The sequence below is a fragment of the Bubalus kerabau genome, chromosome 21 (genome assembly GCF_029407905.1).
Source record: "Bubalus kerabau isolate K-KA32 ecotype Philippines breed swamp buffalo chromosome 21, PCC_UOA_SB_1v2, whole genome shotgun sequence".
NCBI classification, from domain to species: domain Eukaryota; kingdom Metazoa; phylum Chordata; class Mammalia; order Artiodactyla; family Bovidae; genus Bubalus; species Bubalus kerabau.
In genome coordinates, this window is record NC_073644.1 from 56,820,650 (window position 1) to 56,845,275 (window position 24,626).

At 37.2% G+C, this 24,626-nt stretch overlaps 1 protein-coding gene across 3 annotated transcripts; it reads left to right on the forward strand.

Moving 5' to 3' along the window:
- The first annotated feature begins 481 nt into the window (after positions 1-481).
- On the forward strand, positions 482-24,302 carry POLI (DNA polymerase iota). Of its 3 annotated transcripts, none has more exons than XM_055559045.1 (10): positions 482-629; positions 2,275-2,397; positions 5,753-5,917; positions 9,685-9,837; positions 11,608-11,844; positions 12,784-12,962; positions 13,763-13,854; positions 16,221-16,351; positions 21,429-21,634; positions 23,235-24,302. In XM_055559045.1, exons 1-10 carry the CDS (start codon positions 482-484, stop codon positions 24,048-24,050), a joined length of 2,250 nt encoding a protein of 749 aa, XP_055415020.1. In that variant the 3' UTR covers positions 24,051-24,302. The 3 variants fall into 3 exon arrangements, with proteins under 3 accessions (XP_055415020.1, XP_055415021.1, XP_055415022.1); XM_055559046.1 differs by lacking the exon at positions 482-629 and adding an exon at positions 670-1,126; XM_055559047.1 differs by lacking the exons at positions 482-629; positions 2,275-2,397 and adding an exon at positions 671-1,126.
- The last annotated feature ends 324 nt before the right edge of the window (positions 24,303-24,626 follow it).

Below are 24,626 nucleotides of genomic sequence, written 5' to 3' on the forward strand. Positions count from 1 at the left end.
ACAGAGGAGCCTGGTGGGCTACAGTCCATGGGATTGCGCAGAGCCGGACACGATTGAGCAACTAACACAATCATATTAGTTTACAAGGTCGCCTGGCTCTCACCAAAATTTCCATCTATTCCCCCATCCCCATCACCATAAAATTTCAGCATCTCCAGGTTAGCATTTCTAACAGTTGACCGGGAGAACAAGCTGCCTTCTACATAAAAATAAACATTTAAAACTTGTGATAAGAAAGTAACTCCGAAGACCGCAAGGGGAAAAAAAAAAAAAGAAGAGTTGTTTGGGATGGTAAACCCTCCTTCAAGGCTACGCAGGAGAGAAGTCCCAGACGCCGGTCAGGAGGATTTGCAGCACCGGTGACCGTCAGGGCAGCCCGTGGCTAAGTGCACACTGCGCAGGTGCGAGCCCCGCTGCTCCCCGCGGAGCGCGGGCAGCCGCGGCCGGAAGCTGCCTTTCGGTGGGCGGTCGCCGGGGGGGAATGGAGAAGCGGGGGGTGGAGCCTGAGGAGGCAGGCGGCGGCGACGAGGAAGCGGACGCGACTCGGGCCATGGAGCGGGCGGAGGCGGGGGCGCCCGGCGGCTGGCCCGGGGCGCTGGAGCCTGACGAGCTCGACGACCTCCCTTGGTGTAAATGAGCAGGCGGGGCGGGGCGACGAGGGCGGGCGCCCCGGGCAGCGGCGGAGGCGGCTGCCGCCGTTGGAGAGCGACCGTCCCCTTCCCGCCCGCGTCCCGCCGTCTTCCCGGCTCCGCCGAGAGAGCGGCCCATCGCCGCCTGGTGTTCTGAGGCCAAGGTCCCCGAGAGGGGCGGCTTGGCCCAGAAAGGGAAGGTCGGGCGCGTCCAGTGGGGTAATGGAGGCTGCGCTTGTCTCCCTTCAAACAGCCCCGCGAAAGCGGAAGGGGCCTCGGGTGCCTCAGGGTTGCGGAAGCGGGAACCTTGTCGCCCACTTGGCAGAGGTTGCGGCCCGGCCTCAGCGGAAGGGACCGCCCGGCTCGGAACCGAACCCGGCCGGGTCTGCAAGTGGCCGCCTCTCTGCTGACCCGCTTCCAGCCTCGGGGCCCAACCCCTGTGGTTTGGGGCCAAGGCTCTCTCCTTGCCAGCCTCCCCGCCCTTCGTTTTTAAAAAGGTTGAAAAATTTTAAATACTTTTAGGTTTACAGAGAGATGCACAAATAACTTTTACCGACTTTAATGTCTTACGTCACCGCGATACATTTGTTAAAAGAAAGTAACGTTGGCATAGTAATTAATTCTCTTAACGGAAGGACAAGCTTTATTCAGATTTTACCAGGGTTGATTTTTTTTTTTTCCATTTAATTTGTTTCTGTTCCAAACTCCAAACCAGGATACCACATGGCATTTTAGCCTGCCTTGTTTTTAACTGCTGTTAATAGCTGAAATTTGTCTTATCCCTCTGCCCCCTCCACCAAGATGTGAACTACTTTTTAAAATCCAGGAAATATTTACTCAATCTTTAAATTTAGCAAGTATTTGTTGGTAGTCTAGGTATCGGCTATTCAGCATTGAACCAAATAATCCTGATCTCATGGGAGCTAAATATAGTCCACTGGGACCCAGAGATTCTGTCTTCTGTTTTGTGTTTCAGGTTATTTTTTTAAGGACATGCCACTTAGAATAATTTTTTGTTGTTTACTCGCTAAGTCATGTCTGACTCTTTTGTGACTGCATGGAATGGACTGTAGCCCACCAGGCTCCTCTGTCCATGGAATTCTCCAGTCAAGAATACTGGAGTGGGTTGCCACTCCTCCAGGGGATCTTTCCTACCCGGGGTTTGATCCCTGTCTCCTGCTGCTGCTGCTAAGTCACTTCAGTCTCCTGCATTGACAGGTTAAATCTTACAATGAGCCACCAGGGAAGGATAATTTTTAAGTTGGTTGGAAGATTTGCGTTTACAAACTTTTCAGCCCTTTCCAACTTACTTTAAATTTTCCTATAAACTTCAAAGTCCTAGGATTAACTCTTGCATCTTCCATTATTGATAAAAGGTTTTTTTCCCTTAAAATTTATTACTATCTTGAGAAAAATGCAATACACAAAGAAATAGTAAATGGGACTGAGGACTCTATTGTGGGTGGAGTTTCTCTCATATCCTTGTAAGTTTTAGATTCTTTGACACATGTAATAAATCCAGGAAAAAAAAACTTAAAAATCTATATTCTTTCTTGGTTGCCATGTTTTAAGGGATTGGCAGTTGCTCAGAGACGATAAACAGGCTGAATGTGTTTTTTTCATTTGGTTGCATATCATGCCACAGTTCATGATGAGCTGGAACCAGCAGGAAGTTTTTCATGTAGAGTCATAGTACACGTGGATCTGGATTGCTTTTATGCACAAGTAGAAATGATCTCCAATCCAGAACTAAAGGACAAACCTTTAGGTAATTCTGGACTTTGATACTATTTTCATTGTATGATATGATTTGTTATTATTTATTCTGATTTATTAATCATGTTGGAAGCAGTTCTGTGATGCTTTATAGACAGTAATCTTTATTTCACTACTGGATGTAAACTTTATGAGCCTCATTTTCTAAATGGCAAATGTGAGAGAAGTAGTATAATTAACCAAATAGGAAGACCACAATAAACGTCTAGTATTTTTCTTGATGTTTGAAATTTTACAGCCATTTTATCTCAAGAATAACCTTTAAAAAAAAAAAGTAATAGGCATTTTCAACTATTCTCCCACTTTTGAAATTAACTATTGAATTGTGTAACAAAATATTTGGATTTTGTGTGACAAAATAATTGGATTTTGAACAACCCAAAATATTAAGGCATGCATAGTACAAGCTTTTCATGAAAACATAAGTATGTTTTAAAATAAAAAGCAAAGAAATTTTACATTGGGGAGTTAGTATTGTGTTGGCTTATTTTAATATTTTATTTTTACATTAGAAAAGTAAATTTCTAAAATTTTATGCATGTAGTAAGGATTTATCTTTGAGTAAAAGCATGCTGGGAGGGATTGGGGGCAGGAGGAGAAGAGGACGACAGAGGATGAGATGGCTGGATGGCATCACTGACTCAGTGCACGTGAGTTTGGGTGAACTCCAGGAGTTGGTGATGGACAGGGAGGCCTGGCGTGCTGCGATTCATGGGGTCGCAGAGAGTCGGACACGACTGAGCAACTGAACTGAACTGAAAAGCATAAACAGCAGTTTTGGTCACTTGCTGCTACCCTCTGGTGTCTACTTTGGTTTTGATAAAACCCAATTCAGCTCAGCCTAGTTTACTAAGGAACAGAGGATGACTGATGAGTACATTTTGGTTAAGGTCTAGGGTCTTTAAAATTTCCTAAAGATGTCAAGGAGTTAGGATTAGGGAACCTGAATTTTCTTCATTAGGCATTTCTAATTAGTAGCATTGTAAGATGTTGTGTAAGTAATGATTAGTAAAGAGGGGTCGTATAATTAAGATGCCAGCTTCCCTGTTGGCTCAGTGGTAAAGAATCCACTGCCTGCCAGTGTGGGAGAAGTGGGTTTGATCCCTGGGTCTAGAAGATCCCTGGAGAAGGAAATGGCTACCACTCCCAATATTCTTGCCTGGGAAATCCCATGGACAGAGAAATCTGGCGGGCTATAGGCCACAGGGTCCTAAAAGAGGTGGACAGGACTTAATGATTAAACAACAACAATGACAATATTTGCTAATACAAATGAAAGCCTATGTTGTTTTCTCCTAGAAACCGTCAGCATAATATTCTTTATTTCCTGGTAATAATTCATTACTGCATTTTAATTTGTTTAGTCAATAAGTCATATCCGACTCTCCTGTGACCTCATGGAATGTAGCCTGCCAGGCTCCTCTGTCCATGGGATTCAACAGGCAAGAAAACTGGAGTGGGTTGCCTTTTTCAGGAGATCTTCCCAACCCAGGGATTGAGCGCCAGTCTCCTGCATTGCAGGTGGATTCTTCACTGCTGAGCCACCATTAGCAAATATATGACTACTTAACTTGGGCTGGTGACACAATGGTGAGTCCATATAATCCTGCCTTAAAAGACTGATTTTTTAGTTAAGGAAGTGACTAATCTGGTTTTTTAATATAGTTTACTGATGAATCATAATTTATTACTTTTGACCCCCTGATTCTGTTTTGGGGCATCATCTGACATATCAAAAATAAGTGAAATGTTTCTTTGCCTGTTTATAATATGAGAATTTTAGGGAAAAAGCAAACAGTTTTAGCAGTTATAAGTCAGTGGTAAATTAGAATTTTTAAACAGTGTGTAGATGATCATAATTTAATCTTTTTGATAAGGAGGGGCTCATGATGCCACTTCACTGTCTAATCTTTTCTGTAGGTTACTGTGAAGAAAAGTTCAGTCATTAGAACATTTACTGGGGGAGATTACTAATAACTGTGTAGGTTGGCACTCGGAGAAGGCAATGGCACCCCACTCCAGTACTCTTGCCTGGAAAATCCCATGGACGGAGGAGCCTGGTAGGCTGCAGTCCATGGGGTCGCTAAGAGTCGGACATGACTGAGAGACTTCACTTTCACTTTTCACTTTCATGCATTGGAGAAGGAAATGGCAGCCCACTCCAGTGTTCTTGCCTGGAGAATCCCAGGGATGGGGGAGCCTGGTGGGCTGCCGTCTATGGGGTCGCACAGAGTCGGACACGACTGACGCGACTTAGCAGCAGCAGCAGGAGGTTGGCACTTGTAACAGAACATAGCTTTATATTAATTGGGAAGTTATTCAGAAGACAAGTTAGATTTTCTAGTAGTGACCAGTAGTTAATTGTAGTCAGTTACTTTCATCTGCCTTACTTGTGGTAAAACATGGCCTCAGTTCAGTTCAGTCGCTCAGTCGTGTCCAACTCTTTGCGACCCCATGAATCGCAGCATGCCAGGCCTCCCTGTCCATCACCAATTCCTGGAGTTCACTTAGACTCACGTCCATAGAGTCAGTGATGCCATCCAGCCATCTCATCCTCTGTCGTCCCCTTCTCCTCCTGCCCCCAAGCCCTCCCAGCATCAGAGTCTTTTCCAATGAGTCAACTCTTTGCATGAGGTGGCCAAAGTACTGGAGTTTCAGCTTTAGCATCATTCCTTCCAAAGAAATCCCAGGGCTGATCTCCTTTAGAATGGACTGGTTGGATCTCCTTGCAGTCCAAGGGACTCTCAAGAGTCTTCTCCAACACCACAGTTCAAAAGCATCAATTCTTTGGCGCTCAGCTTTCTTCACAGTCCAACTCTCACATCCAAACATGGCCTAGAGTTATATATAAAGTTATATAGAGTTAATTCAATATATTTTTTTTTATTGTTTGAAAAAAATCCTGGAAGGACTTTATTTGTATCTTTTTGCTGAAGACTTCACAGAATTGTTGATTTGTGGTAAAAGTGAAAGTGTTATTTGCTCAGTCATATCTGTCTCTTTGTAACTGCATGGACTTTAGCCCGCCAGGCTTCTCTGTCCATGGAATTCTCCAGGCAAGAATACTGGCGTGGGTAGCCATTCTTTTCTCCAGATCATCTTCCCAACCCAGGGTTTGAACCTGGGTCTCCCACATTGTAGGCAGATTCTATGCTATTCTAGCCACCAGGGAAGCCCCTGATTTGTTAAATTGTACTTCATAGACCTTTGATGGATGGAGGCTATATTTTTTAACTGAGATAGAGATTTTTATTCTTATCAAAACATTGTATTATAACTTACAATTATAATATGAAATAAGTAAATTTTCATTTTCAATTTTCTCATAAAATGTTTGTTTTTTACAGGGGTTCAGCAGAAATATTTGGTGGTTACCTGCAACTATGAAGCTAGGAAACTTGGAGTTAAGAAACTTATGAGTGTCAGAGATGCAAAAGAAAAGTGTCCACAGCTAGTATTAGTTAATGGAGAAGACCTGACTCGCTACAGAGAGATGTCATACAAGGTTACAGGTACAGATTTTGGGCAATATACTTTCAGCATTAAATTTTATATAGGATGCCTGTTAGCTACATGATTGTTCAGTAAGTATAAAGTGCATAAGTCAGTTTTCTTATTTGGGGGCTTTCTCATTTAAAAAAATTTATATGAGAATGACTTAATATGTCATGAGTAAATGGTGAAAGAAACGTATAGTTGGAAGGAATTGAACTCAGTCATGGGTGATGTTTATATAAATATGAGAAAATATAAAAAAATTTTAAAGTGAGAAAATGGAAGAAGATAAACCAAAGAAAACCAGATACTTAAATTTAAATGCAAGCTTGAATGAACTATGAAGAAATATGCTGTACTCTAATATACTAATGGTAGTTGAGAGAGACTTCTGTAATGTTTGATTAACATAATTAAAAAACAATTTGTTAGGAACTGTTAGCAAAGATAATGAGTATATTAGTTTTTTTTTTTTAGATTTTTATGTATGTATTAGATATTTCAGTGTGGATAAACTCCCCCTTACTAAGGTTTGGATTTGAATCTTGCTGTTTTAGTAAATTATAGGAAAAATGAAACCATACGTGTACTGGCATATGGCAAATAGATATCATTTTAAAGTGTATAAGAATCAGCTTTTTACTTGTTTGCTAGTATTTTTTATTTGTTCTTTTGTTATTTGTAGCAGTTTTCAGCTGAAAGAGTTAAATGTACTATCCCAGAGCTCTTACAAATTAATAAGAGGAAACAAGCTTAAGCAAAATGGACAAAGGATATGAATAGGCAGTTGACAAAAAGCAAACTCGACAATGTGAAAATGGAATGCTTAAATTCATTCCTACTAAAAATAAGAATGTGAGAAAAAGTAGAAACAAAGTATTACAGTCTTAAAACAATCTAGAAGCATCTTTTGAAATTAAAGATACTGTGTTCTTTAACCCAAAAATATAACTGCTAGGGATTTATCAAATAGAAATAAAATGATAACACATATGTACAAAAATGTCTCATAGCATGATTCATAATTGCTAAAAATATGGAATGAAAACATGTTCATCAGGATGAAAATGGCTAAATGAATTTAAGACTTCTCTATAATGGAATATTATATGGCCATTAAAAATAGCTCATTGGTATCATTTCATTTGATTCATAGAGGTATGCCTTGTTGAGTGGGTAAAAAGCAAGATGCAAAAACCTGTATCAGGTTTTTCCATATGTGTAAAACAGTGACCCAAACACCTTCCCCCACATATGTGTATGTGTCTATGTACGCTTAGGAAGAGAAAGAAGAGAGGGTGTGATTATATGTATATATCTGAATATTCAGAAAATATTTTTTTATGTACATAGAAGAGATGATGTAATACATACAGTTGTACATCTTTGTTCTTGGTGATCTTTCACATCATCCATATAGCTCTTCCTCATTCTTTTTAATGCCTGCACAGTATTCTATTATATTTTGTCCCAAACTTATTTAACCATTCCTTTACTGATTTGAAGACAGTGTATCTCATTTTATGCCTGTTGTCCTTATGTAATCATTAATTGCATCTCCTTTCATTCAAAAGATATCTCATTTTGGATGATAAATTATGTAGTTTCTCTTACGCTGCTGCTGCTGCTAAGTTGATTCAGCCGTGTCCGACTCTGTGACCCCAGAGACGGCAGCCCACCAGGCTCCCCCGTCCCTGGGATTCTCCAGGCAAGAGCACTGGAGTGGGTTGCCATTTCCTTCTCCAAGTTACTCTTATAGTGAGGGGTTATTAAGCTCTTACCAACTTTTTGCTCTTAAAAAATATCAATATGTGCTTCAGTAGACATTTTCGTATAGAAATTTTCACATACTTTCGTGAAGATATCCTTAAAGTAAGTTCCTAAAGTTCAACTGCTTGATCAAAGATAATTTGCGTTAGGAAGTTTGAGTGCTGCTACATGGTGCACTCAGATTTTCCTAGCACGTTGCTAGTATGTATGAGAGTATTAGATGTTTATAAAGATTTTGCCTGATAGTTGAAAAAAACAGTAAATCATTGTTTTGATTTGCATTTCTCTATGAGAAGTTTGAGCATTTTTTTGGTGTATTTTTGGTCATTTATATACATGTTTTGTCTTTTTTGCTTTATAATGTCAGACTCATCAGTCTAAATGATTTCTGTACCACTGCAGCTCTTCACAGTGAAAAGTACACTAGAAAATCAATGCATAAATCTCAGTTTTTACACTGATTCTTAATTTATAAATTAGTATCTTGAAATAATTTAAAAATACACTAATATAATAACAAGAAATATTCTAAGCATGATTTATACATTGATAAAAAGTTATTTTGTTGATTTTTTTTCATGGTATTTTTGGAGTTGAAATAGGAATGTAGCCTAATAGTCCTATACTGAATTTATCTTAGACCTATTTATGACATATAACCTTATTGTTTACTTCATACCTTTATTCTATAGTATTCCATTTTTTTCCTCTAATTATAAACTCCTTTCTTTGGCCTTGTGTAATCATAAGGTTTAATAAATGCATCGTGTTTATGAAATTGACATTTTGACAGCAAAAATGGTTAACTTCACAAATAGATAAGTAATTTATTCCTGTGACCTGGTAATAGAAATAATATAATCAATCCATGTTCAGCAGTTACCAGCTTTGTACATGATTCTGTATTTAACTTGCTTTTCTGCTTGGTAGTTAAAATTTGTCCTTTATTTTTCTTATTGTAGTATTGTTTTGATAAACTTTTATTTTTTACCTGTTGTTGCTAGGCATCAGATATATGCTTTTGGGAGAAAAAAGGCAGAAATTGGTGAGGGAAATTCAAAAGAACTCTTTTATATGGTCAGACACATTGTCAGTTTTTCTCTCGGTTTTCTCTTAGTAGGTTGGAAGTGATTTTTGATGGTCACTAGATCATACTGTTTCTTTATTAACTGTTTTACCCTGCTGTTATCAGTGTTAGCACTAATACAACAGAGCTTTCATATTATAGGACTTTAAGAACATATGCCTTTTTGTATAATAAGTGACTAATAAGTTGTTTTCTGCCACCCAGCTGGTATCAGTAGATGATTCAGAGAGAAGTGAAAATTCTTCTTAATGGTTTCAAAGTTAAATTTTAATCCTAAAAATGAGACTTGATAGTCTTTTTGAACTTATTTCAAATCTTGGTTCAGTTCAATTTAGGAAACATTTGACATAAGGACTGGCATTGTGCTAGAGGCTGGACATTCAGATACATGTGAGTCACGATCCGTCTCTGTCCTTATGGAATGAGTTGGAGGGTGACTAGTCAAAATATTGCATTGTAGTATATTTTGTATTAAGTAATTTTTCTTTTTGACTTAGTATTCCTTGGAAATTTAAGTTTTATTTTGTTTTGCCTTTTTAAAATTCTAGTGAAAAGTATAGCTTGAGTCTATTACTTTACTTTTCTAAGCAGACTCTATGACCTACTGCTTCAAGATCATAATTAACTATATTCATTGACATTTAATGTACTACAGATAAATTATTGGTATAGGAGATTGTGCTAAATATTGCTATGAGTATCTGCCCAGGGAATGTTATTTTTGGACTTATTTTATTGGAAAATATTGCCTTTGTGCAGAATATGGCACAGAAAAAAAAATCGCAGTTAACTGACTTTATTCAAGATATTGTGTAATTGTGAATATACGTAAAACCTTTATTTTGTTATTTTTTAAGCATAAAAGAGTTAAATCTATTCTAGTTATAACTTCAGTTACATCTGTGCTCCAATATTATTTTAATTTAGAGTTGTTGGAAGAATTTAGTCCAGTTGTTGAGAGACTTGGGTTTGATGAAAATTTTGTGGATCTAACAGAAGTGGTTGAGAAGAGACTTGAGCAGCTTCAAAGTGATGAGCTCTCAGCACTGACTGTGTCAGGTCATGTATACAATAATCAACGTAAGTGGGTTCTTATGCGCTCTATTTAGTAACTTAAAGTACCTGCATTTCTTAATGTTCAATCAGTTCAGTGAGTTGACTGTGTCTTTCGAAAGTTTTATGGCTTTTGTTGCCATAATTCAGCCATCAAGGTGGTTAAAATTAGACATTGTTATTCCATATTAAACAGGCAGAAAAAGGTATTTTGATGACATACAGCTCAGTGCTTTGTGCACTTTTCATTTCTCTGACACAGTCCTGTGTTAACCATTTTTAAGTGTCATACCTCTTTTAGGCCATCTTTAAGTTACAGGAGTTGGCTTCTTGGAGTAATTTTTGGTTTTCCTAAAACCATCTTAAGCAAAATTCTAGGTAGACTAAATTTGCCATTGTTGCCTCTTTGCTTGTTCGCTTCTATTCTCCCAGGGCACCAAGAGCCTCCCACGTTAGCCCTTGTGGGAGCTTAGCCTGGCCTACCTACCGTTCTTTGCACGTTCATATTTAATCAGTTCAAATTCATCTCCTTCACAATTAAAGTGCCAATGACTGATGATATTTCCAGGGTAGTATTGTGTTTGAAAATAAGCTGCAGTCAGCTCCACTGAATATCTCCTTGGGCTGTCAAACATCTAGTGACTGCTGGTGACTTCTAGACCCTACCACATAGAAGGCAGCTCCTGTGTTTCTATATAAGATTTGTCCTGACCTACTTGCTCCTGGGTCTCAGCCCGCCTGTACTTCCTCTTACTCCCCTTTTCGAGAGCTGATGTGATCAAGCTCCAGTCATTCTCCACCTGTCTGATATTAAAGAAGAAAAGAGGTGGAGCTACAGTTCTCTTTTATAAGAAAATATGACGCTTTCACGTGTCCTTTGTACTTGTGCTCGTTTGTCACTTACAAGGTCTTGGGTAACAAGAAGGTTCCAGGTGTGTTTCTGTATAATTTTTACAGCAAACTTGGAGTCTACCAGTTAGAACATATTATAGAGACCTAGGTTTTATGGCCTACAAAGTCTAATTCTTCATGATTCTTTTCTCTTTTGCATAAGATTTTGTTAATTTTTTTTTTAACCTACAGAGAAGTTGATGGAACAGTACAGTGAGAACAGTCATTATGCCCTTCCTTGTAGATACTCCTTTTGTATCATTTTACACATTTGCTTTATCTGTTTATTGATCAGCCGATAGATCGTTGAGCATTTGAAAGTAAATTATAGACATCATGGCACTTCAGACGTAAATACTCCTGAGGATCAGGACTGTCTCATATAACTCTAGTGTCATTTTCACATCTAAGGAAATTTGTTTCTATATAGCAGTTTCCCTATACTTTTAATAAAAGATGTCTTAACTGTATACAAACCCAAAATTGTTTTTAGTAGCACATACCACTAGTGTGAAAACTTTAAATTCAAATCTTTGAATCTGAAATATTAGCTATATCATTAATGTAACATTTTTACTTTTATGCTTACTTCCTGGTGAACATGAGTAAAAGTTCTGGTAGTGCCAGTAGGAATTTTTTATGAGAGATCAATTTTTGTAATCTGTTAATCATTCAGCACTCTCAGTATGTATTTGCTGTCACAGGCCCTTGGAATTCACTTGTGATAGTTATTTTACAGAATTGCTGTGAAGAGCCAAAAGAGATTAGTTAAGTGTGCAGCAGTGTGGTGGTGTTGAGGGGTAGGGTTGGATATAGATTAAGCCCTTTATCTTTTAAAAACTCATTTGTTAAAAAACAAACAATGTTTTGACGATGACTTTTAACAACATCGGCTGTTTTCTGTAGCTGTAAACCCACATGACACGTTGCACATCAGACTCCTCGTTGGATCCCAGATTGCGGCCGAGATGCGGGAAGCCATGTACCAACAGCTGGGTCTCACTGGCTGTGCTGGAGTGGCATCTAATAAATTATTGGCAAAATTAGTTTCTGGTGTCTTTAAACCAAATCAACAAACAGTCTTACTACCTGAAAGTTCTCAAGATCTCATTCATAGTTTGAACCACATAAAGGAAATGCCTGGTAAGACAAATATATTTGAAAAACATATATTGGTTTTACTATATTTCTTTTAAGTTTAAATATTACAGTTATGCATAATTAATTCTTATAGACTCTGTGTACTTGGCTCTTGTGTGTGTTAGTTGCTCAGTCAGGTCCAACTCTTTGCAACCCCTTGGAGTCCCACCAGGCTCCTCTGTCCTGGGATTCTCCAGGCAAGGACACTGGAGTGGGTTGCTATGCCCTTTTCCAAGAGATCTTCCCAACCCAGGGATTGAACTCATGACTCCTGCACTGCGGGCAGATTCTTTACTGTCTGAGCCATCAGGGAAGTATACTTGGCTCTTGGTGAAAACCAAAAGTCCCCCCCAAAAACCTGACGTTTTCTGGAGAGAATCTATATTAGGAATTTATATATATGAAAGTACTTTTCTAATTTTCCCTGCTTTTATATTGTTTGAATATGATCATGAAATTTATAACCTGGAAACATATGGTCCTTTATTTTTAGTACCTGGTTCATACTTTAATACTGTACCTCCATCTAGAGAATGGAATTGGTCTTTCACATACTCTATTTTGGGATTGTATATAAAATATTAGGGCCACAAAGGACCTTCGAAAGCAGCTATGTCCAGTTTTTATTTTAAAGATGAGGAAACTGATTTTCTTGAGGGGTTCAATGAGGTCATTGAGGTCATTTTCAATGAGGGGTTCATATCATTGGGCAAATTTGTATTTCTGAAGATCAAATGCTTACATTTTTATAGACTATCAGTAATATATGTATTAAAATTCATTTCTGTGGCATTAAATTTTAAGTTTGATCTCAACAAAAATACCAATGGTATCCAAAATTATGGTATCAAAAGATGTGGTTGATATATTTATAATATTTTAATTAGCTAATTTTAAAGAGAAAAGCTATTGTAACACTACAGGCACCTCTTTTTGCTTTAGGTATTGGCTATAAAACGACCAAACGTCTGGAAGCACTGGGTATCAGTAGTGTGCGTGATCTTCAGACCTTTTCATCCAAAATATTAGAAAAGGAATTAGGAATTTCAGTTGCTCAGCGTATCCAGAAGCTCAGTTTTGGAGAGGATGACTCTCCTGTGACTCCCTCAGGACCACCTCAGGTATGTGAAGATGTTACTTATTTTAATGGAGTACTGGTGGTCACATTATTTGAGATAAAGATTTCCAGTTTTACTACTGTATTCTTACTGTTCCAGTTTGCTTATTAGGTTAGTACGTGATGGTTTTCCTGTGAGAAGGCTATTATATTAAATTAATAAATATTCTTAAATTGAATCTAAGAATTAGTATTTAAATCTCAAGTTAGCCACTTTGACTATTGCTTAATTTTAATAGCCTGTATTGTATATAGGAGGCAAAATAATTTGTAAAAATATTATTTTCAGAGTAGTCTAATGATTTAGGAAGTGGAGAAGGTTTATAATCACCCAGGTAACAGTGGTTTTTTTTCCTGTGAGATAATAATATATATATATATCCCATAGTCATCATAAACCTTTCATGTAGGTAGTATTAACATTTGTTCATACCTTTTCCTCCCTACCTTACTCCCTTTTCCTCCCGTAATTTTTTTTAAGATGAAGATACTGTATTTTAGAAAGGGTAAGTAACTTGCCCAAGATTAAACTGAGATTCAAGTCCTAGGAAATTAAGAGCCTCACTGTAATCACACATTAAAGCTTGGCATTGGTACTAGAGCTTTGTAATTTTCTTGATTTCCAATGCACTTTCTAGTGGAGTACAACTTGCAGATAAAAAGATTTAGTATAAAAGTGAGCTAAATGGCTCAAACTAAGCATAAGAGGTAAAGAAAGTGTTGATTATTTATTTGACATATACACTGATAATTGGATATGCTTATTTGGGTTTATATTAATACTTATTTGTGCTTCTTTGGTAGTCCTTTAGTGAGGAAGATTCATTTAAAAAATGTTCATCAGAAGTTGAAGCTAAAACCAAGATTGAAGAACTACTTGCTAGTCTTTTGAACAGGTGATTTTTCCATTTTACCATATCATCTTACAGATTCTGTGTATAGTACATGGAAATACTATATATTTAATATATATATATATATATACTATGTATAGTATATATATATATAATTGATGTTCTTTCTTGGAATTTGCAGATTAACTGGAGACTAAACATGTAAAGATCATCTATCTCTGAACCTCTCCACATTATAAAGTATTACAAAGGTAGTAACATATGTCCTTAACTAAATTTAATTCATCTACTTCCACTGGTCTTAATATTAGTAACATTGTGGTTTGCTGTGGCTCTTAAGCTGCTGATCATACCTAAGGGAGTTTTGTGGGTATCTCTGGAATCGCTACACTCACAAATTTGTGATGATTGAGGATAGCAAATTGATGGAGAAAGCAGAAGAACCCTTTTATCTCCTGTGCCTCAGACTATAGAGTCAGACGAAGGAATAACTTAATGGGACTGTGTGTGAGCAGTGAGGGTGACTGTGTGTATGCTCAGGGTTACTGGCCTTTAAATACATGAAGAGTGTTAATTGGAATTATGAGTATACAAATAGCATAGCATAAAATAAAAGACATTTCATTTTCTGATGCTCCTTTGCTGTCATATATCTATTTCTCAATATTCCATAGGAGAGTGTTACTTCCTTTCCTCCCATTTCTTTGATTTCTCAAAACGGGATGTTAGGGGTCTAACAGCTTTGGGTAAGTGTGCTTCCGTAATGATGTTAGGATGGCCTCTGTGACTAAAAAAAATCATTTTTGGATGACTAACTCTCAGAAAACTGATAAAGTGAAATTTCCTTCAACTTTGCTGCCACATGCATTGCAGTTCTCATGTCTTGAGCAAGGCCATGCAACTCATCATTTGCTGCACACAGCTGGCTGACTGTATGATGCAGCTTCAGGGATATGACTCAGGCCGAGCCTTCAAGAATGCTGGTGAAACTGGGTCATCTGCTTTGCTTCAGCTAAATAAGACTATTATGAAATGCCAAGCCACTGGAAACAGTTCTAGACAAAGGGAAACCACAAGAATTATACATTTCATAGGTTCCCTTATTTGAAGAATCAACCCAGAAATGAGTCTAGATGCCCTAAACCTATGAAACACTATTAACCGTATCTCCTTATCTTTGCTTGGCATGCCCTCTTCTATACAGTGGCTTCTTATTTCAGTGACTGAGGTATATAATGCCATCTAGCTGGCAAAAAAAAGTATCTGAGTATGCGTGACTGTTCTTGAGCATATGATTATTAATACTACAGATATGTAAGAGGTATAAAATCATACGTTGTTTAATCCTTTCTCCAGGCACTGGCCTTAAGATTGCTTAGAGTATAACCCCTTTTTTGTATGTCTTAATTAGTTACAGGAGCCAAATTATACTCTTTGAATTGCATATTAACTTAACAGAACAAGTTTAACTGGAAGATGTTTAAACTAGTAACATGTTTATAGGAACCAGTTGAGATATTTTATTATCTTAATAAAACAGCAGTCAAGAAGTTTTGTGATTAAGCAATAAGGAAAAAAATGCTTACTACAAAAATCTAAATATTCTAATTCAGAATCAATTTGATTATGCTTAATACTATTTGTATTTCATGTTTGTGATCTTTTAGTGCATTGGCATACATATAGAAAGGTAAATGTTATTCTTTGATGACATTTATTTTCTGTTAGTGATTAGATTTTCTACTTTTTAAGCAAATTTTCCATGGCATTAAAACTTTTGTTTTCAACAACAAAACCAAGATAATTTGGTGGATCACTTTTTAAGATTCGTGGATGAGTGTTTCCTTTCCTAAATATGTAATTGACCCTTCACATTATTGTTCTAATATGCCATATAATGGTGATATTACTGACTCCCTTGGATATATTTGAGAAGTGCTTTTTGACAAATAATTTCATTAAATATTTGTTTTCTTTTTGTAGTCTTTTTAATGTGTAAAAATTTTGTCATTTTTCATATATTTGCTTCTGTCAGTAAATGATTCTCAGTTTCTTAAATTTCCTGCTGATTTTAACATGTTACTTTTAGTTATGATTTGGATTTGGATAATAAAATGGCTTGTTATAGTTGTATCTTATTTCTGCTTTTTTCCTGATAGCACTCAATTCTGTGTGAGGCCTGAGAGCCTTACATTTAAAATTTCAAGAGTTTTATTATGAAGACTTTATGAAGTTTACTTGAGCTATTCAGGGACCTTTATTGCCTACTGCCTGATTATCAACTATATTTATAATTGTTACAGTTACTCAGTCTGGCACCTTTAAATAAATGAGGTATAGTCGATCATCCAAAAAAAAAAAAACCAACTTTTTCTAATTCCTTGTTTCCTGTTTCTCTTTATTTTTAGAGTCTGCCAAGATGGAAGGAAGCCACATACAATAAGATTAATAATCCGTCGGTATTCATCTGAGAAGCACTATAACCGTGAGAGTCGTCAGTGCCCAATTCCATCCCACATAATTCAGAAGTTAGGAGCAGGTAATGGATCGTTTAATTGGCATTCTGATCATTTAATTGGCAGGTTGAACTCTTAAAAAAACAAACTTTGAGTTAGAAAAATGATCCAAAAATGGGTAATCCTCACATGGAGTTAGTGAGCTATTAAGTACTTTTTTTCTACAAGAAATTTTCATTAGAAAACTTTTGTTGTTTCGATAGATAATAAAAGTAAATGCCCTGTTGAGAATGCTTCCCAACTCCAAAGAAAACACCAAACTATGATAATTAACTATATGGCATGAGATAATTTCTTTATGAGCATTTAGATTGTTTCCATTTTTTGGCTATTCTAAAAAACTGGGCTGTGGACATTTGGGTGCAAGTCATCAGGCAGATATATGCTTTTGTTCATCTTAGGTAGATTACAAAGCATGGAATTTCTGGGTTGTATGGTAGTTGAACTCTAAGAAACTGCCAGATTTTTTTCCAGTAAGTATAACAAGGTAGATATTCAGCAACAGTATAGACGCTTTCAGTTTTTTTCATATTCTCATTTATGTTTTATACTACCATTTTTTTGACTCATTCTCATGACTATGTAGTGGTCTTTCATTGTTTTTTCTTTTATGGATATTACTTTTGATATCATATCTAAAAATTCTTTGCCGAATGCAAAGATTATAAATGTTTCCTATGCTTTTTTTTTTCAGAAATTTTATACTTTTAAGATTTATATTTAAATCCACTTTGAATTAATTTTTATGTGTTGTGTAAAGTTAGAGTTTTAGTTTATTCTTTTGCATGTGAGTGTCCACTTGTTCCATAGGATTTGTTAACAGACTGTTCTTTTCCTATTAAATTGCCGTGGCATCTTTGTCAAAAACTAACTGATCATAATAAATGTAAGGGTTTCTTTTTTGCCTTTCTTATCCCAGTGATCTGTATGTTTATCCTTATTCCAGTTCCACCCTGTCTTGATACTTTCTTGTACGTTTTGAAATTAGGTGGTGTAAGTTCTCCAGCTTTGTTCTTTTATGAAGTTGTTTTGGCTATTCATGGTCCTTGGCTTTGTTTGTGGAAATTTTTTTTTTTTAAAGGAATTTTATTTCTTTGCTTGTTATGAGTTTATTCTGATTTTCTGTTCATTTTGAGTCAGTTTTGGTAATTTGTATCTTCTCAGAATGTATGCATTTCATCCAGGTTGTCTAACTTGTTATCATGAATTTTTAATATTCCCTTGTAATTCTTCTCATTTTTATAGGGTCTACAGTGATATCCTCTCTTTCATTCTTGATTTTGATGATTTTTTTTTCCTTTGTTATTCTAGTAAGGTTTATCAGTTTTGTTCATCTTTTCAAAGATTCAACTTTTGGTGTCATTAATTTCTCAGTTTTCTTTCTACTTTGTATTTCATTTATTTCTACTCTGATCTTTGTTATTTCCTTCTTTCTGCTTGCTTTAGGTTTAATATGCCTTTTCCTCCTGGGTTTTTAAGATGGGCAGCTTACTTTATTTATTTTATATTTACCTGTTTTCTAATAATTCAGGTTTAGAGTTACACATTTCCTTTTAAGCAGTGCTTTCTTTAGCTGTATTCCATAAGTTGTGTTGTGTTTCTTATTCATTAAGCTCAGAATAGTTTCTAATATCTGTTGTGATTTCCTCCTTGACCCCTAAACTTATTTAGAAATTTGCTGTTTAATTTACAAATATTTGATTATGTTTCATATAACCTTTTATTGTTGATTTCCAATTTGTCTTTATGTTGACCAGAGAAGATATTTGAGTAATTTCAGTCCTCTTATATTTATTGAGCCTTCTTTTGTTGCCTTGCTTATGGTCTGTCCTGGAGCGTGTTCCAGGATTTGCATTTGAAAAGAAGAGTTGAGCAACACTGTCATACCATTCTACTGAGCTAAAATTTGTGGCCTCTTCCTCTAAAATAGCATTTTTTGCATGACAGTTGGTCTGGATATGTAATTTTTGATTGGTTTCTTTGCATACTTTGAGTATGGTATTCCATTGCTTTGTGTTCCATTATTTTTGATGAAGAGGCAGCTGTTAAATAGTTTAATCAGGAGAGATTCCTGTTACTAGTTTCAATCAAGAAAGCATAACCACACAGAGATTTGAACACTGAAGGTTTCAAAAATTACTAAACTATGATAGGGAATAACTATCAAGATACAAAGATACCCTTAAGAGGTACCCTGGGGCTAAGGAAAAGTAGCCAAGGAAGAGCAGACTTGGAAAGAGAGTCTTCCTCCCCTCTAGGAGAAGATGTGGTTGTGGAACACTGGATGGTGGAGAAATCCTTTGAGTTACCTGGCCCAGAGCTGCTCCGTAGTTACTGGGCCAAGAGAAACCACCCCCTGACCCCCAGAGGAGCTGTGGCTGGCTGGTGGGCACGTGGGCGGCCTTGGGATGATGGGAGTTTTCTCCCTGGTGGGGCAGCGTGTGAGCTGGGGTACACAGGCGTCTGTGTTGGGAGGGCTTCTGTTGATAGTCCTCCAGGATGTGGGCAAGCTAAGATCAGTAGGTGTTCATACTGAAGAGATCTTCATTTTTCTGCTAGTACAAAGGTGGAGGGTATGGTGCCTGCATAGGAAGAGCTGGAGGAAACAACCCGCATAGGCACGGCAAGCCTGTTAGGTGGGTGTGTGGAAGGACTCCAGGCGAGCCACAGGCCTGCTGTGTGCAGTGTTTGAGTTGGTGGTACCATGGGAACACCGTCACTAGGCTTGACTGGGGCTGGGGTTGCTGAGGGACTGAGCCTTCCACTCACATGTGGTGTGGCAGAGCACTAGTAGATATTTCCACACGTATGTACTGTGCACAGACCAGGTTACAGAAGCAAGAAAAAGTAAAAAACAGTATACTGGAACAGGAAGAGAAGCCCCCTTTCTAATTTAGTGATCCTCCAGTTCTCTCCACTGACAAAGCTTAAGAATTATGTGTAATGTAAAAAAAGTTTCAGAGTCTACCACATTATCACAGCAGGTACTAAGTGTGATTTGGAGTTGAGAGGCAGTAAATTGTTACCAGGCATGGTCGTACCCTTGTTCTCCTTTATATGACGAGTCACTTACCTCTTTTAGCAGTTTGACTATATGTGTGTTAGTCCCTCAGTCATGCCTGACTCTTTGTGACTCCATGGACTGAGTCTGCCAAACTTCTCTGTCCATGAAATTCTCCAGGCAAGAATGCTGGAGTGGGTAGCCATTCGCTTCTCCAGTGGTTTTTGTGTTTATCTTACTTGGAATTTATTGAGGTTCTTGATTCTGTAGACTAAATTTTTAAATGAAATTTGAGAAGTTTGGGGCTCTTATTTCTTCAAATATTCTTTCCTTTTTCTTTCTCTTCTGAGAGTCTCATTGCATATATGCTTGATATTGTCCTATAGGTGTGTTAGCTGCAGGAGACAGGGATTCAATCCTTGGGTTGGGAAGATACCTGAAAAAGGGTGTGGAAACCCACTCCAGCATTCTTGCCTGGCAAATTCCTTGGACAGAAGAGCCTGGTGGGCTACAGTCCATGGGGTTGTAATGAGTGGGACAAGACTAAAGTGACTTAGTATGCATGCACGCACACTGATAGTCCAGTAGTTAAGAATCCACCTGCCATTGCAGGGGACATGGGCTTAATCCCTAGTCTGAGAGGATCCCACATGTCATGAGGCCACTAAACCCATGCACCCCAACTCCTGCATGCCCTAGAGCTGGCGCTCTGCAACAAGAGAAGCCACAGCAACGAGAAGCCTGGACACCACCACTTGAGAGTAGCTTCCCACAACCAGAGGAAGCCCAAGCACAGCACTGAAGACCCAGTGCACCCGAAAATTTGAAAATGAAATTTTAAAAACTCATGAGAAAAATAATAGCAACTTTGAAGTCTTTGCTAAATCATACTTAAAGTCAGTTTCTGTTGACTGGTCTCCCCCCCGAGTATGAATCACACTGCTGTTTTTTGTATGTATTGTAATAGTTTGTTGACGATTGGACATTTTAGATAATGTAAAACTCTCAACTTGGATTTTTCCCTCTGTGGGCGTTTTTTTTCCTTTTCTTTGTTTGTAACTTGTCTGGACTTAAGCTGCATAATCTACCTCTCCTGTGATGGGTTGCCCTGATTTCTCTGCTTAGGTTCTTTTTGAAATTAAAAACATTTATTTTGACTTCCTAGGAGGTTACCCTGTTGTCTGCATAGTTTGGTAGTTAGAAAATAATTGGTCAAAAGTTTGCTCAAATACTACAGGCTGGAAGGCTTTCATCTGTACAGGGAGATGTGCTTGGTTGGAGGGCACTTTTGAGACATATGCTCTTTTCAGGACTGCCTTGGCTTTTGTCTTCCACTCCTCCCTCTTGCATCTCCCTGGTATGCTTGTCTATTCTAGGCAGAGACACGTGGCGCGCTGAGGCCTTCTCTGCTCTCAGTCAGCTGTGGTTCTCTTGTTTCCCTATCTCCTGGTTGAATGTTACGTCTGGCCCACTGATCATCACTCACCCTAGCCACAGTTGCAGTCCCAGCTCAAGAGCCACGTGATCTCATTTGTTTCCTGGCCAGTTTGCTCATTTTTCTGGCATCATTGCCGGTTGCGGGCTCTTGCCCTCTTCCTCCAATCAGGTCAGTCTTTGCTGGCAGCAAAGCTGCTGGCTTTGACGGCCAGCCTCCTCCTGGTGAAACTGCTACCCAACCGCCCTGTGAGTGGGGGATACAGACGACTCCAGCCGAGAAGCCCGCTGTCCCCGCTTTCGTACCTGAGTTCTGGCAGTTTTTCATAAGTCAGTGCTTCTCAATTTTTTCACCTTTGGTTCATTCCAGAATTTCAAAATGATTATTTTTGACCATTTTGTTCAGTTTTAATTTTATGCGGAGATTTTCCAACCTCCACATTATCCCACAACTAAAAGTTCAACATTTCAAATCCTCTGGAAAGTTTCATTTGGCAGTTGGTGTTAATGTTGAGATGTCCCAGTTCAGTATGTAATGTCATGGTGTCCCAATGATATCTATCTAGGATTTTAATTTCTTAATCTAGGCAATATAAATTAGATTAAGCTCTTAACATTAATTTATGACATAGTATGTTTATTGTCTTCTTATACATTTTATTTAGGAAATTATGATGTGATGACCCCAATGGTTGATATCCTTATGAAACTTTTTCGAAATATGGTGAATGTGAAGATGCCATTTCATCTTACCCTACTAAGTGTGTGCTTCTGCAACCTTAAATCCCTAAATACTGCTAAGAAAGGGACTATGGATTATTACTTAACACCTTCATTATCAACAACTTCACACGCTGGAAAGCGCAGTTTTGTAAGTACACTGTTACTGGATTTGTCTAGTTAAATTACAAATATAAATTTGTGTTTAACTGATATAATTTAGAGGCTTTTTGAGGATGAGATTTGAATGACTTATATATATTAGTAGTATCTTTCATATTATGGTTACTAGCCTTAAGTATATTGTACTGTGGAATAAAAATAAAACATAAGCATCACTGGATAAAAGAGAAAACCTTGATAGAGGTACTCTGTTAACAGTATATAGGAATATGATGGTGAGCGCATATGAAAATGTTTTCAAATAACTAGAAATCGAATCTTGTTGTCAATTTATACACAAGCTACCAGCAGCTCCCCCACACCAATGTTTTTGTTCAAGTATTTAAATTTTCTTGGTTTTGAAATTATATTGAATTCTAGTAGCAATATTGATAGAGTATGAATGCTCACTTTATAATTGTAGAAATTAAGAGTATGGTAATAGAGAGGCAGAGGTCAGTCATAATTTCAAATGATTAAAGAAAATGCTATATAGATGGCCATTCTGTAACTTTTGTTTACCAAATGTGGGATGTTTTATAAAATAATCTTTTACTAAATTATTTATGCTTACCATTAACTCTTAATTTAAATGTTTTTGTTATTTTATTGTTAATATAATTTTAGTAGTATTTTTGATTACACTTACAGAGTATGTGTACTCTGTGCACATACATGTTTTAGATTGAGCCTATAGTGAGAACAGAATAGTGTTATGGAAATACTGAATTAGTGCCCTCTTCAAAGTACTTTTTTTCAGTGACCCTTTTTATTAACTGAAATTTTAAAAGATGTTTACTTTTTAAAATTAGTCTGTAGAATGAAGATTAAACATCTTTAATTCACAGTAGTGTTAGAGGGGTAAACATAAGTGAAAGTACCTTGTTCATGTCTGGCACACAAAAGGTGCTCAGTCAATGCTCTGGCCCAAATCTCTTCTGCTTTTACTTTTTTGAAATTACTGTTGTGTTGATGTTTCTTGAATTACATTTGACTATCTATACACTTTTTATGGTGCTTAAAACTAGAGGGAAAATTATACACATTAAAATGGAAGATGTTTTAAAATTTTTATTTCAGGTACATATAAAAGAATGTTACATTTTATAAATGATATCAGATTTTTACTGTAGAAGTATTTTTTTTCTTTCTGTTAAATGTTACACTTCAAAGTAGAGAATTTTAGAAAACCAGTCCTTGATCCTATCTGTGCACATACATGTTTTAGATTGAGTCATTGGTGAGTCATCATTTGCATAGGCCACCATTCTGTTATCCACACAATTGGAAGTTTGAATACATGATTGTTAAGGTCCTTTTCAGGTCTCCAGATACATACCTACCTTCTGGCTCAGTGCTGTCTAGGAAGGAAGCCTTCTTCCTGGAATAGTGAGCAAAGGTCCACAGAGCAGTGTGACTCATTGTGGTGGATTAATCATTTCTAGTTATTTGGAACTGGCTGGAAGGACTGAAGTTATGGAGCAGGGTAGAAGCATGTTAGTCCCATAATAGCTACAGTTAGACTTCAGCAGCATGAATATTTAAAAGATATCGGACACCTAAATTACTCTCTTATCCTTATGTTCTAGAAAATGAAAGACTGTCATATGGAGGATTTTTCTAAAGACAAGGAAACAAATCGGGATTTTCTACCAACTGGAAGGATTGAAAGTACAAGAACTGGGGAGTCTCCACCAGATCCCATAAATTCTTCTAAAGAAAAAGACAGTAATGAATTTCCCGTCTCCTTACTTCCCGAGGATATTGACCAAGAAGTCTTCAAGCAGCTTCCTGTAGATATTCAAGAAGAAATCCTTTCTGGAAAATCTCGAGAAAAAGTTGAAGGAAAAGGAAGTTTGAGTTGTCCATTACATGCTTCTAGAGGAGTATTGTCTTTCTTTTCTACGAAACAAAAGCAGGATAGTTCCTTAAATCCTAAAGATCATGTACCCAAAAGCAAACAGGTCTCCTCTGTATCTCCCTGTGAACCAGGAACATCACGTGGGAGCAGTTCCTCGTATGTGTCTAGCCAAAAAGAGTATTCACATTATTTAGACAGTAGCTTAAAAGATGAACGAATGAGTCAAGGACCTAAAGAATCTCAAGGATTCCACTTTTCAAATACAAACCCTGCTGTATCTGTTTTCCATTCATTTCCAAATTTGCAAAGTGAGCAATTTTTCTCCAAAAACCGCACCACAGACAGCCATAAGCAACCAGTGGCAACAGTCTCACGTCATGAAGGACTTAAAGAAAATAGAGAGCAAGAGTCTCCCGATGAGAAAATTACTTTTCCTTCTGACATTGATCCTGAAGTTTTCTATGAACTGCCTGAAGAGGTACAAAAAGAACTGTTGGCTGATTGGAAGAGAACGGGATCAGATTTCCACACTGTACATAAATGAGCATGCTCCAAAAAAGGGAAAGACCATTGTTCCCAGATTAACAGTTTATTAAGCTCTTCTAAATTAAACACTAATACTTTCAATAATGTAGAAATGTAATATGAAATGTTCCAGATAAAGCAAACATAGTTATGGGAAGAAATTCTGGCATAAATCATAAAAATATAACAGAAATAATGTAAAATATTACCTTCCTCTCATTCCTAACATGTTTTATATTGCTTTTCAATAAAAAGAATATCATGATCAGCATTAGTATATTTTCCATACATCATGGAAACACTGGGAGGAAGATATATATGACTGTGTATAAAAAATAGAGTAGCCAAATCATTGCTATGCTAGAGCAAAGAACAGGGCTTTTTCCTATGAAGTACAGAGTTGCTCAAGAAATTCACCTCTTTAGGAAATAGCCATAAAAAATTCTATTGCCAGCTAAGCTGCTAAAAATGTATAGGTCTTGGTACTATGTACCATTTGATAAGTTGATTTTTTAAAAAATGCCAAAGCAGTGTATATTCAATTAATGCTCCTTAGTATACCTAGAACCTACCACAATGCCTGGCACATGGAGGA

Bases quoted from the DNA above. Each gene is read 5' to 3' on its own strand.
- POLI (XM_055559045.1), top strand. From the start codon at position 482: ATGGAGAAGCGGGGGGTGGAGCCTGAGGAGGCAGGCGGCGGCGACGAG. The intron at 2,398-5,752 runs GTAATTCTGGAC...TGTTTTTTACAG, and splicing joins ACTAAAGGACAAACCTTTAG to GGGTTCAGCAGAAATATTTG. The intron at 5,918-9,684 runs GTACAGATTTTG...ATTTTAATTTAG, and splicing joins GATGTCATACAAGGTTACAG to AGTTGTTGGAAGAATTTAGT.